The 13,443-nt window shown below is 44.5% G+C and overlaps 1 protein-coding gene across 1 annotated transcript; it reads right to left on the bottom strand.

The window, feature by feature from the left end:
• Positions 1–261: 261 nt before the first annotated feature.
• On the bottom strand, positions 262–1,420 carry LOC119358997 (ethylene-responsive transcription factor FZP-like). The gene has a single exon (XM_037625360.1). It carries the CDS (start codon positions 1,418–1,420, stop codon positions 521–523), a length of 900 nt encoding a protein of 299 aa, XP_037481257.1. The 3' UTR covers positions 262–520.
• Between the last annotated feature and the right edge of the window lie 12,023 nt (positions 1,421–13,443).

The raw sequence follows: 13,443 nt of genomic DNA, 5'->3' as shown, positions 1-13,443 counted from the left end.
TCCGTGTACTATTTCCCTTATCTTCTTCCTTGAGGTAAGTACGTAGGAGAGTACGTACTTTGACATGTTCCTCCGGCCGGCCTATCTGAATCAAACAAAACTACAACCCAAAACTGAAGCTTTCAAGGATCAACAACAGTGTGCGTGTGCGTACTACATTCCCGGGCCTCTCGAGTACTCTCGATCCGCCACTTTAATTCCACACGACTAACTAATTAGAGAGAGGCTGTAATAATTTTAGAGAGAGATAACTTAAGCATGTCACTCGTGCATGCATGAAAACTTACTAGTACTAGTAGTACGTAGTAATAGTGCTGCTAATTGAAAGAACCTAAGTACATGGATGTGAGCATCCGCTAAGCTAGGGCACCGAAACAACAAAGCCACTCTTCTTCACGATCTTCTACTATGATCGATCGATCGAACTCACGAAGCAAACACTACCTAGCTAATGGCCGACGGTGGGCACAGCAGACCACTGAGTACGTAAGAGGCTAAGAGCAATGCCAGCGCGTCCGTTTCAGTGGGAGAGGAAGCTGAAGGGGGAGTAGCCGTTGTCCGAGCCCTGCGACGAGGCGACCATGTCGTGGCCGCCGCCGTACGGCGCGTCGGCGCCGCCCCAGAAGCCGGCCACCATCGTCGCCAGGTCGTCCACGTCCTCCCGGAGGCCCAGCCCGTAGGCGTCGGCGTCGGACACGGAGTAGCGCCGCGCGTCCTGCAGGTCGCCGCCGCGGGGCCGGAGGCAGCTCTCCGGCACCACGCTGCTCAGGTACCCGGAGTTGTCGTCGGCGCTGGGGAAGAGGAAGTCGTGGCCGCTGCTGCCGCGCACGTCCATCGGGCCGCTGGCGCCGTGATCCGCGGCACTGGGCACCGGCATGGAACACTCGCCCGGGCCCTGCTGGTGGTAGCCGTGGCCGTGGTGGTACGAGCTGCCAATGTGCGGCGGCCCCGCGCCCGCGTGCTGCTGCTGGCCGCCGTACGGCATGGCCGAGGACGCGGCGTAGGCGGCGGGCTGGTGCTGCGCGTGGAACGGCGCGAGGAAGGGCGGGTAGTTGTTGTAGGCGGCGTGCGCGTAGACGAAGTTGGTGCGCGCCTGCGCGCCCTTCATGGAGAGCGCGGCGCGGTCGTAGGCCAGGGCGGCCTCCTGCGCCGTGTCGAAGGTGCCGAGCCAGTGCCGCTCCTTGGTGGTCGGGTCGCGTATCTCGGCCGCGTACCGGCCCCACGGCCGCCGGCGCACGCCCAGGAAGCGCCCGGGCTCCTGCGCGCGCCGCCTGCCGCGCGCCGCCGGCCGCTCGCTCGGCGACGACGGCGGGGACGGCTGCGGCTGCGGGTGACCGGCGATCGGCTTCGGCAGCGAATGCTCCGAGAAGGCCATCATCTGGGAGGCACCGCCGCCGCCGCTGCTGCTGCGAGAGCTCATGGCAGAAGTGAAGTGAGGTTGGCTGGCTACTATACTACTGCTCCCGCCTAGCTTGAGCTCTGAGGTGTGAGCTAGCTAGCTTAGGTTGAGGAGGTGGTTGCTGAGACTGTGAGCTTCTAGTGTGTAGTGCTCACTATGGAGGGAGGCAGGGTGGTATTTAAATGGGGAGCTCGGAGGAGGGAGAAGCTAGAAGGAGTGAGAGCACTGTGGATGAGATGGCGAGGTAGGGGAGGAGGGGAGGGACATGCATGCGCTGCACTTGTTTAATTCTAGGAGTAAAAGGAGGGAATGGAATGGAAAGCTCACTGCAAGTTTGTATGTATGCACCTTGTGTTTGGATTTGTGTGCCCTAATCTTAGGACCAAAGAGATGAGGAGAATGTTGTGCCAGTCAAACATATAGCTATATATGTGTGTGTGTATGTGTTGCTAGAAAAATAACACTTGGAAGTAAGAATGTTCTACTCTTAGTTTTCATGCACACAATTCATTTATGAATATTATGCATGCCACAATCCTTGCAAATAAGTATTAATTAGTGTCGTTTTCAGATATGATTATCTTTGTCATGATTCTAGCCCACTCCAAATTAATCAACCAGCATATGAGTATATGACACACTGGTTCTGAAGCCAGAGCCGATTGAAGCCCCTGCCAAGACAAACACTTTAATAATTATTAATGGGCCTACATGCATAGCTTGTTGTGGCATCTATGTTAGTTGGGCATACTGCCTTGCATGCTTTGATGATTTACTACTGAGTACCAAGTATTGCAAACTAATAAGATGGTGTAAAGATGCCTGCCACTGACAAGAAAAGAAGGGAAAGAAGAGAGCTTACCTACCTATGCATCAAGCCTTTTGAAGAATTGTAATCTATTTGTTTTGAAAGAGACAATTGCAATCTATGCTCCAAGATACTAGTACTACACTAGCTATTATGATACATGCCAAAATGCTACATAATTATGTGCTTTTTTACACTCTGACCATATGGCTTTGCTTTCTTATGTGTCCATGTGCCTGCTCGCGCAATACGTGCAAACTAGAATGAAAGCCCCTTTGTCTTCCCTAAAACATTAACCGCAATAACTTCACCAACATATGTTGGTGATGTTCTCGACACGAACATATGAGTAAGTAAAACTTTGTCTTCGCTAAAACATTAACCGATTTGCCCATGGGTTCGATAGATAATAAATTTAATGAAAGTACACAATTGTTATATTTTGAAAAATATTTCTCGTAACAATCTAACGTTATAGTTTCCATATCATCGATCTAAATAGTCTTGTGTGTATCATCAGAGGCCAAAGTTAATCCGCCTTGACCACTCAGATTCTAGAACATCATATTGCCTCCTCTTGCATGTAGTAAGAAACATTCAAATGGAGTGGTTAGCTTGCCCTCAAAACAAGATAAAACAACAGTGTGAGATGTGTACAAGGCACTCTTTCTTATGCCACCACTTCCTGTTAATTATGCTTCTTTGTTTCCATGCATGCAACCTTGAGTGACTCTCACATGAGGTGAGGGCCCTCTTTGACTCCTTTTCCCTAGTGAAGCTTTGCTTTGCCTGCATGAGCTAGACAAATGCTTGGACAAGGATCATTATCCCTACAAACCCATTGGATTTATGCTGATTCTTTATCCCTACTGGACATTCTACGAATTAGTGCGCATGTGCGTGCCGGTGCCGAGCTTCAAACCGGAACAAATCGAAAGGAGTGACGATATTAAATCAGGAAACAAGAGAACTATCCCTTTCATGTCTCTCTAGAGCCATTCTATAGAGCCTAATCTATGGCTTTATGGGGTCAAAAAAGGACATTGAGAGAGAGAGAGAGAGAGAGAGAGAGAGAGAGAGAGAGAGAGAGAGAGAGAGAGAGAGAGAGAGAGAGAGCTTAACCTGAAAGGAACGTCGAGGTAATGCTGCGATTAACACCACTCGCAACCGACTGTTAAGTGTGTGCCATGTGAGGCTGATGAAAAAGAACAGTTGACGTGGATCGGCACTGCTTTTTACCCACCTAATTTTTCCTCGAGAAATTAAACACGATTATCTAATTCCGTATGACTTTTGAAACCAAAATCATCGTACTATTACAATACTTTAGGAAAAATTACATCTGTGAATGGTAATGAAACAAATGAATTGATCCACTTAAACATGATGTTTAAATCTTCCTAGTAGGGAGCATCTTGAAAAGGATGTTCTTGGAGTTTACAAAGCCTTGACTTCCTCGTGAGAACAATGGGGAAGTTGGATTCTTATGGAAAGCTGCATCTGGTGGTGCAATTCTTGCATCTAAGGCCATAGCTTCTACGAGTGCAACTATACATAAGCATGTGTGTAGATGTGGAGTGCATGCATGCCAAGAGAGATCTTATCTCATGACCTTGACTTCCCCTACCCCATCTCTTCTCCCCTTCTCTTGTGTGTGAATTTGGCATATGTTGGTTTGTGAAATGCAAGATGGGGTCAGGCCAGGCCGGTCAGGCTGGTCAAGCGCCCTAGCTAGACAACATCTGAAAAGGTGTGAGGAGGAGAAGGTGGTGCATGTTCAACTAGTAGAGAAAGGAAAAGGGGGCTGGGGTTGGGGCACAATCTGAGGGCATGGAGGCTCCACACATGCATGCAAAATATATATATATATATATATATATGCATGACAAGATTGTACCACAAATGTTTAAGTTAGTTAATCTGCCGAGAGAGAGACCAAAACCGGAGCGTACTAATTATGATGGAACGAGCGCGGCTCACAAGACACATGTTCTTGTCCATTTCATAGGGTCGCCCGGGTTTTGGGGTGCCCTTTTCACTACTTTGACTTTGGACCTCCTATTAGAGCAACAGGTGCTGTGCAAGACACAACCAAGAAAAAAAGGTATTTCATGTTTGGGGTGTGGGTAGAGAGGGGGGGAGGAACTGTCGAAGTATGCAAGACAAGTTCAGTAAACATAATTAAGAAAAAGGTAGAGAAAGACCACTTGTGGCATGCACATTTGTCCCACCAAGTTGTGGTTTGAATAAAGTGGGGAGAAACAGGAGTTTAATAGTGGAAAGTGTGCGTACTCGCAAATAGATCATAGCTCCCAAGACTGGCTTTAATCATTTGGAATTTTGAAGCCTCGTTTCAGTTTGTAGTTTTTTCACTAATTCTATATTTAACAAAAAATGGGAATTTATATGTCGTGAACGTTCGCTACACTTCCCTACAGGTGACACATGCAGCTCCATATGACGGGGTGTCATTGCACTGATCGTGACATCATGATGAAATCATCAATGATGTCGCAGTGGCGCTATTGTGAATTCTTCAATAAAACTGTTGGGTTTAGTCCAAAAAAAAAATCAAAATATACTCCTATTTTCGTGAACATGATTTTAATTGTTGCCATATTATTTTAACAAATGATAATATAATAATATCAAGATGATACCAATTATATCAAGCCTCCGCAATGACAAAATATCAAGATCTAGTTAAGATATTGAAAATGGACACAGTCAAAGACGGAGAAGAATGGAAAAACAAAGAAAACTAGTGTGTAGAACGAAGAAGAGCAGGCACATTCGCCACCATTGATGGGCGAACCGATGGCAATGAGGAGAAGTTAGACGGGGCGGTGGTGGCTAGGGTAATTGCTTGTGCCACCCCCTAAGGGTGACGAAGGCGTGGTAACTTCTTCGGAGCAATTCTTTTGCTGATTTATGGCTTAATTCACTCCCTCCCGGGACATCCGACTTTTAAATAAGTTGTGGATTTTAGAAGCCGCCAAATGAACCGGACCTTCGTTTGCTACATATATGTCGACACTTGTTTTCTTTCATATACAAAAAACATGTCAGGCTTCACTATATCAGTGTCAAAAAACGTCTTATATTTTGATATAGAGGGAGTACTTAACTTTTCAGTACCATTTGGAAAATTGAAGCTGATTAGTCAATTAACAGCATGAGAGAGGGGGACCATATAAGGAAACTTTTGAGTTCGAACCAAAAGCCCGCAATTAGGACAGGGAGTTACGTCGAACTGGTCAAACAGTGGTGCTGTTTGTGCGATTTAATTAAGCAAGCCGACCAAGTACCAAGAGGCAGCATATCAGGTGCAACGCCACCAGTGGTACGCACACTTGAACATCGCCGTGAACAGAATAGACGGGCATGATTGGCACTGGGCCGATCTGATTTCCTTGAGCAAGTTCCGATGCATGGCTCGACGCGTGTACTTGACTGAGCAAAGCAAATGATTAACCTAACACAAGCATCGTGTGTGTGCAGTAACTACTTGGGGTTTGACTGTAAAAAATTACTAGTTGGGGCTTGCACGTGGCTTGGGGATTGGTAGCCGATCATTCACCAGAGGTAAATCCTCTCTGCAAAAAGCCCCGCTGGTACGTGCTGTCCTAGTATGGCTAGGCAGTATCTGTACGAAAGAAATACCGCTAGATGTTTTAGTTACACTAGAGCATCTCCAACGCAGAAGCTCGTTCTTCCCTGTATGTCTGGACCCGACGGTTCAGCCATTTTTATGGCTCCGACGCGGATTTCATATTGGGTCGGATCGACCTGGACGTTCAAAATCTCTCAATCTAGCCCCATACGAAGGGGCGGTCTATGAAAGTTCGGGCGTCCGCCACCTCGGATTCCAACAGCTCAGAGCCAAATAAAACTAGCCAGGTGACCACCCTTCCCCCTCCCAAAAAAACCCTAGCGTCACCTAGTTTTTCATTCCCGCCCATCCGCGTTGCCGCCACGATCCTTCCCTCACCACATCTTCATCATCTCCGCTGCGCAAGCTCGGGAGGCCGTACCTCCCCGGACAGCCCCCACGACAACCCTCACAACAACCCGCCCTCCCACCAAATGTTGTGCTCATGTCGTCGCCGTTCAGAGGAACCAAGGGGAAGGAGGCACACGTCGCCCATGTGACCGCAGAAGCAAACAAGGAGGAGACACTCACCGCTCCTCACTCCATGCGGATTAACTTGGAGTCGCGTGCTTCCCATCATGCCATGTGCAAACGAGAAGGAGGCGCTCGCCGCCTGTCACAAGGCCCAAGCCAAGGTTGTAGCGGGTGTCACAGAAGAAGGTGGCTAGTATGAGCAGCGGTGACGCCCACTTCTATGCCAAAGAAGAAGCCAAGATCGCCGCGGCCGCACCAGTCGCCGCTCCACTCCCCACTGCACCAATCGCCGCTCCGGCCCCAACCGCTCGAACCGACGTAGAGGATGCCCACTCAAATATGTCCGACGAGGCGGTGTCTTCGCGGGCTTAGATTAGTTTATATTTCTATGCCAAATGTAACGCTACTAGGAAAAGGCTTATAGGTGGGCTGAAATTTGTGGCAGGCGAGGAAAGTAACCTGCCATAGTTTTTTTTCAAAAACTAGCAGTGGCGGGTAAGAAATGGTGTCGACCGCTGCTACGTGGAAAGCAATGGCAGGCAAATATAAGTGCCCGCCACTCATAACGTTTTACAAATTTATTCGTGAGCTAAAAGCAGTAGTGGCGGGTGACACACCACATGTTTGTCATGCACCAACGGCGGGCAATTCCCCGCCATAGAAATTTTTCGCTGACCCGCGCCAAAATTTTCCAGAATTTTCACAAGTTAGAAGTGGCGGGCGTACTAGAGAGACCACCACAGATACAACTAGTAAGAAAAATGCTTGAAAAAAGTCATATTTACTAAACCCGAATAGTGGCCAAGTTCGGGCATGAGACTTTCAATGGCGTGTATTAGACATAGAAAAAGTTTGAGGTTAAAATGATGTAAAGGAAAGGAGTTGTGTGTGGTAGGTTGTAGGTTTCCTTTGAAACATTGACACTTAGTCAGATAGGGTCAATTTGTACATGAAGTGCATCAATTTTTTTTCGAAATGCTCTCAAATTTTAAGCACACGTTACAGTGATCCTTTGAAGACACCATGCCAAATTTCATCCATTTTCGAGCTCGTTTGCACGTTATTTGGAACCGGAAAGCGTTTTGCCCTTTGTAATGGCTAGAAAATCAGTTAATGCATCGAAAATATCAAACAAACTCAAAAGGTGGCCGAATTTTAGCATGGGACTTCCAATGATGTGTATTAAACATGGAAAAAAACTTGAGGTTGAAATGATGTAAAAGAATGGAGTTGTGTCTGGTAGGCTGTGGTTTTCGTTCGAAAAGCTAATACTTTGACATTGAGGGTTCAGTCTATACACAAAGTGCAACAATTTTTTTCCGTCACACTCTTAAATTTTACCACACCCTACAGTGTTCCTATGAAGACACCGTGCCAAGTTTCATCCATTTCGGAGATCATTTGCACGTTATTTGAAAATGAAGAATGTTTTGCACTTTTTAATGGTGGGGAATATCAGTTAATGCTTCGAAAATAGGAAACCAACTCAAAAAGTGGCTAATTTTGAGTACGAGACTTTCAATGCGTGTATTAAACATGAAAAAGTTTGAGGTTGAAATGATGTAATGCAATGGAGTTGAGCATGGTAGGTTGTGGTTTCCGCTCCAAATGCTAATACCTCGACGGAGAGGGCTCATTTTGTACACGAATGCTACTTGTGAGTTGTGTTAGGATTTTTCCCGAAGAGGAAGGGTGAAGCAATATAGTAGCTGATAAGTATTTTCCTCAGTAAGAATCAAGGTTATCGAACCAATAGGAGAAGCACGCAAATCCTCGTTAACATCACCTACACACACAAAATTCTATAGAGATATTCTCTTAACCTTTTTTAAGCACACAACCTAGTCCAAGATTTTCTTAGAAAATTGATCATTATGTTTGGAAATTTTATCAATTAATATAGTTGGAGAAGCCTTTTTTTCTAAGATTCTCATTATAAGCAGCATAGTCTGTTGATTTTAATTTTCGTATCTCCTCTTGATCATAAAGAATTTCTTCTATAGAAGGGCACTCACTATTTATTCTATAGTAAGCAAATATCTCTCTTGCCTCTCTCATATTGTGACCAAATTCATGGACCAGAAGTATGGTGGCTAAGTGCTTAGCAGAAGGATCATGAATGTTAGAAAATTCTAGGAATATCCATTGTATAGCAGGATGCATGTGCATAAATTGTCTTTCCAAATCAACTATAAGCAAAGATACGACATCCGGGAGACTAGTAGTGTTGGGGAACGTAGTAATTTCAAAAAAATTCCTACGCACACGCAAGATCATGGTGATGCATAGCAACGAGAGGGGAGAGTGTTGTCTACGTACCCTCGTGGACCGTTCGCGGAAGCGTTATATCCACGCGGTTGATGTAGTCGTACGTCTTCACGATCCGACCGATCCAAGTACTGAAAGCACGGCACCTCCGAGTTCTGCACACGTTCGGCTCGGTGACATCCTCGCCTTCTCGATCCAGCAAGAGGGGCGAATTAGTAGATGAGTTCCGGCAACACGATAGCGTGGTGACGGTGTTGGTGAAGAACAATCTCCGCAGGGCTTCACCTAAGCACTACGAAAACTATGAGGGAGGATAAACTAGAGCAGACGGGGTAGCCGGCACACGACTTGGTGTTTCTTGATGTGTCTTTGGTGCTAGCCCTGCCCCTCTACTTATATGTTGAGCCTTGGGGTCGAAACTTGAGTAAAAGCCTCCACAAGTCGGTTTCACCCGAAAGGCAAGAGTCCTTCTTGGACTCTAGGGCCAGACGCCAGGGTTCCCGGCGTCTGGACCCAGACGCCAGGGACCCTGGCATCTGGCCCCTGGACTCCGCAAAACTTCCTTTTGCGCTTTCCAAAAACCTTGTGGGCTTTCCCCTTTGGCCCAAATAAAGTGTTCTCGTACCCAAACATTTCGGGAAACATCCGGAACCCCTTCCGGTGAATTCCGGAACCCTTCCGGTGACCAAACACTATTATCCCATATATCAAACTTTATCTTCGGACCATTCCGAAGTTCCTCATCATGTCCGTGATCTCATCTTGGACTCCGAACAACATTCGGTCACCAACATACATAACTCACATAGTACTATATCGTCAACGAATGTTAAGCGTGCGGACCCTACGGGTTCGAGAACTATGTAGACATGACCGAGACACCTCTCTGGTCAATAATCAATAGCGGGACCTGGATGCCCATATTGGCTCCTACATATTCTACGAAGATCTTTATCGGTCAGACCGCATAACAACATACGTTGTTCCCTTTGTCATCGGTATGTTACTTGCCCGAGATTCGATCGTCGGTATCTCAATACCTAGTTCATTCTCGTTACCGGCAAGTCTCTTTATTCGTTCCGTAATACATCATCCCACAACTAACTCATTAGTTGCAATGCTTGCAAGGCTTATAGTGATGTGCATTACCGAGTGGGCCCAGAGATACCTCTCCGACAATCGGAGTGACAAATCCTAATCTCGAAATACGCCAACCCAACAAGTACCTTTGGAGACACCTGTAGAGCACCTTTATAATCACCCAGTTACGTTGTGACGTTTGGTGGCACACAAAGTATTCCTCCGATACACGGGAGTTGCATAATCTCATAGTCATAGGAACATGTATAAGTCATGAAGAAAGCAATAGCAACAAACTAAACGATCAAGTGCTAAGCTAACGGAATGGGTCAAGTCAATCACATCATTCTCCTAATGATGTGACCCCGTTAATCAAATGACAACTCATGTCTATGGTTAGGAAACTTAACCATCTTTGATCAACGAGCTAGTCAAGTAGAGGCATACTAGTGACACTCTGTTTGTCTATGTATTCACACATGTATTATGTTTTCGGTTAATACAATTCTAGCATGAATAATAAAATTTATCATGAAATAAGGAAATAAATAATAACTTTATTATTGCCTCTAGGGCATATTTTCTTCAGTCTCCCACTTGCACTAGAGTCAATAATCTAGATCACATCGCCATGTGATTTAACATCGATAGTTCACATCACCATGTGATTAACACCCATAGTTAACATCGTCATGTGACCAACACCCAAAGGGTTTACTAGAGTCAATAATCTAGTTCACATCGCTATGTGATTAACACCCAAAGAGTACTAAGGTGTGATCATGTTTTGCTTGTGAGAGAAGTTTAGTCAACGGGTCTGCAACATTCAGATCCGTATGTATTTTGCAAATTTTTATGTCAACAATGCTCTACACGGAGCTACTCTAGCTAATTGCTCCCACTTTCAATATGTATCCAGATTGAGACTTAGAGTCATCTGGATCAGTGTCAAAACTTGCATTGTCATAACCCTTTACGCCGAACCTTTTGTCACCTCCATAATCGAGAAACATATCCTTACTCCAGTAAGGATAGTTTTGACCAATGTCCAGTGATCTACTCCTAGATCACTATTGTACTCCCTTGCCAAACTTAGGGTAGGGTATACAATAGGTCTGGTACACAGCATGGCATACTTTATAGAACTTATGGCTGAGGCATAGGGAATGACTTTCATTCTCTTTCTATCTTCTGCCGTGGTCGGGCTTTGAGTATTACTCAATTTCACACCTTGTAACACAGGTAAGAACTCTTTCTTTGACTGTTCCATTTTGAACTATTTCAAAATCTTGTCAAGGTATGTACTCATTGAAAAAACTTATCAAGCGTCTTGATCTGTCTCTATAGATCTTGATGCTTAATATGTAAGCAGCTTCATCGAGGTCTTTCTTTGAAAAACTCCTTTCAAACACTCCTTTATGCTTTGCAGAATAATTCTACATTATCTCCGATCAACAATATGTCATTCACATATACTTATCAGAAATGTTGTAGTGCTCCCACTCACTTTCTTGTAAATACAGACTTCACCGCAAGTCTGTATAAAACTATATGCTTTGATCAACTTATCAAAGCATATATTCCAACTCTGAGATGCTTGCACCAGTCCATAGATGGATCGCTGGAGCTTGCATATTTTGTTAGTACCTTTAGGATTGACAAAACCTTTTGGATGCATCATATACAACTCTTCTTTAATAAATCCATTAAGAAATGCAGTTTTGTTTATCCATTTGCCAGATTTCATAAAATGCGGCAATTGCTAACATGATTCGGATAGATTTAAGCATAGATACGAGTGAGAAACTCTCATCGTAGTCAACACCTTGAACTTGTCGAAAACCTTTTTGCGACAATTCTAGCTTTGTAGATAGTAACACTACTATCAGCGTCCGTCTTCCTCTTGAAAATCCATTTAATCTCAATGGCTCGCGGATCAATGGGCAAGTCAATCAAAGTCCATACTTTGTTCTCATACATGGATCTCATCTCAGATTTCAGGGCCTCAAGCCATTTCGCGGAATCTGGGCTCATCATCGCTTCCTCATAGTTCGTAGGCTCGTCATGGTCAAGTAACATGACCTCCAGAACAGGATTACCTTACCACTCTGGTGCGGATCTCACTCTGGTTTACCTACGAGGTTCGGTAGCAACTTGATCTGAAGTTACATGATCATCGTCATTAGCTTCCTCACTAATTGGTGTAGTAGTCACAGGAACATATTTTGTGATGAACTACTTTCCAATAAGGGAGCAGGTACAGTTACCTCCCACTCACTTCTTTCGAGAGAAACTCCTTCTCTAGAAAGGATCCATTCTCAGTAACGAATATCTTGCCTTCGGATCTGTGATAGAAGGTGTACCCAACATTTTCTTTTGGGTATCCTATGAAGACGCACTTCTATGATTTGGGTTTGAGCTTTTCAGGTTGAAACTTTTTCACATAAGCATTGCAACCTCAAACTTTAAGAAACGATAGCTTAGGTTTCTTGCCAAACCATAGTTCATACGGTGTCGTCTCAACGGATTTAGATGGTGCCCTATTTAACGTGAATGTAGCTATCTCTAATGCATAACCCCAAAACGATAGTGGTAGATCGGTAAGAGACATCATAGATCGCACCATATCTAATAAAGTACGGTTATGACGTTCGGACACACTATTACACTGTGGTGTTCCAGGTGGTGTGAGTAGTGAAACTATTTCACATTGTTTTAACTGAAGGCCAAACTCTTCACTCAAATATTTTACCTCTGCGATCATATCGTAGAAACTTTTATTTTCTTGTTACAATGATTCTCCACTTCACTTTTGAAATTCTTTGAACTTTTCAAATGTTTCAGACTTGTGTTTCATTAAGTAGATATACCCATATCCGCTCAAATCATCTGTGAAGGTCAGAAAATAACGATACTTGTCATGAGCCTTAACACTCATCGGACCGCATACATCAGTATGTATTATTTCCAATAAGTCAGTTGCTCGCTCCATTGTTCCGGAGAACGGAGTCTTAGTCATCTTGCCCATGAGGCATGGTTCGCAAGCATCAAGTGATTCATAATCAAGTGATTCCAAAAGTCCATCAGCATGGAGTTTCTTCATGCGCTTTACACCAATATGACCTAAACGGCAGTGCCACAAATAAGTTGCACTATCATTATTAACTTTGCATCTTTTGGTTTCAATATTATGAATATGTGTATCACTACGATCGAGATCCAACGAACCATTTTCATTGGGTGTGTAACCATATAAGGTTTTATTCATGTAAACAGAACAACAATTTATTCTCTTACTTAAATGAATAACCGTATTGCAATAAACATGATCAAATCATATTCATGCTCAACGCAAGCACCAAATAACATTTATTTAGGTTCAACACTAATCCCGAAAGTATAGGGAGTGTGTGATGATGATCATATCAATCTTGGAACCACTTCCAACACACATCGTCACTTTACCCTTAACTAGTCTCTGTTTATTTTACAACTCCCATTTCGAGTTACTACTCTTAGCAACTGAACTAGTATCAAATACCGAGGGGTTGCTATAAACACTAGTAAAGTACACATCAATAACATGCATATCCAATATACCTTTGTTCACCTTGCCATCCTTCTTATCCGCCAAATACTTGGGGCAGTTCCACTTCTAGTGACCAGTCCCTTTGTAGTAGTAGCACTCAGTCTCAGTCTTAGATCCAGATTTGGGCTTCTTCACTTGAGCAGCAACTTGCTTGCCGTTCTTCTTAAAGTTCC

The sequence above is a fragment of the Triticum dicoccoides genome, chromosome 2A, assembly GCF_002162155.2.
Source record: "Triticum dicoccoides isolate Atlit2015 ecotype Zavitan chromosome 2A, WEW_v2.0, whole genome shotgun sequence".
NCBI classification, from domain to species: domain Eukaryota; kingdom Viridiplantae; phylum Streptophyta; class Magnoliopsida; order Poales; family Poaceae; genus Triticum; species Triticum dicoccoides.
The sequence above is the reverse complement of the archived record's forward strand: the minus strand, read 5'-3'. Positions and strand labels throughout refer to the sequence as shown.

Bases quoted from the DNA above. Each gene is read 5' to 3' on its own strand.
- LOC119358997 (XM_037625360.1), bottom strand. From the start codon at position 1,420: ATGAGCTCTCGCAGCAGCAGCGGCGGCGGCGGTGCCTCCCAGATGATG.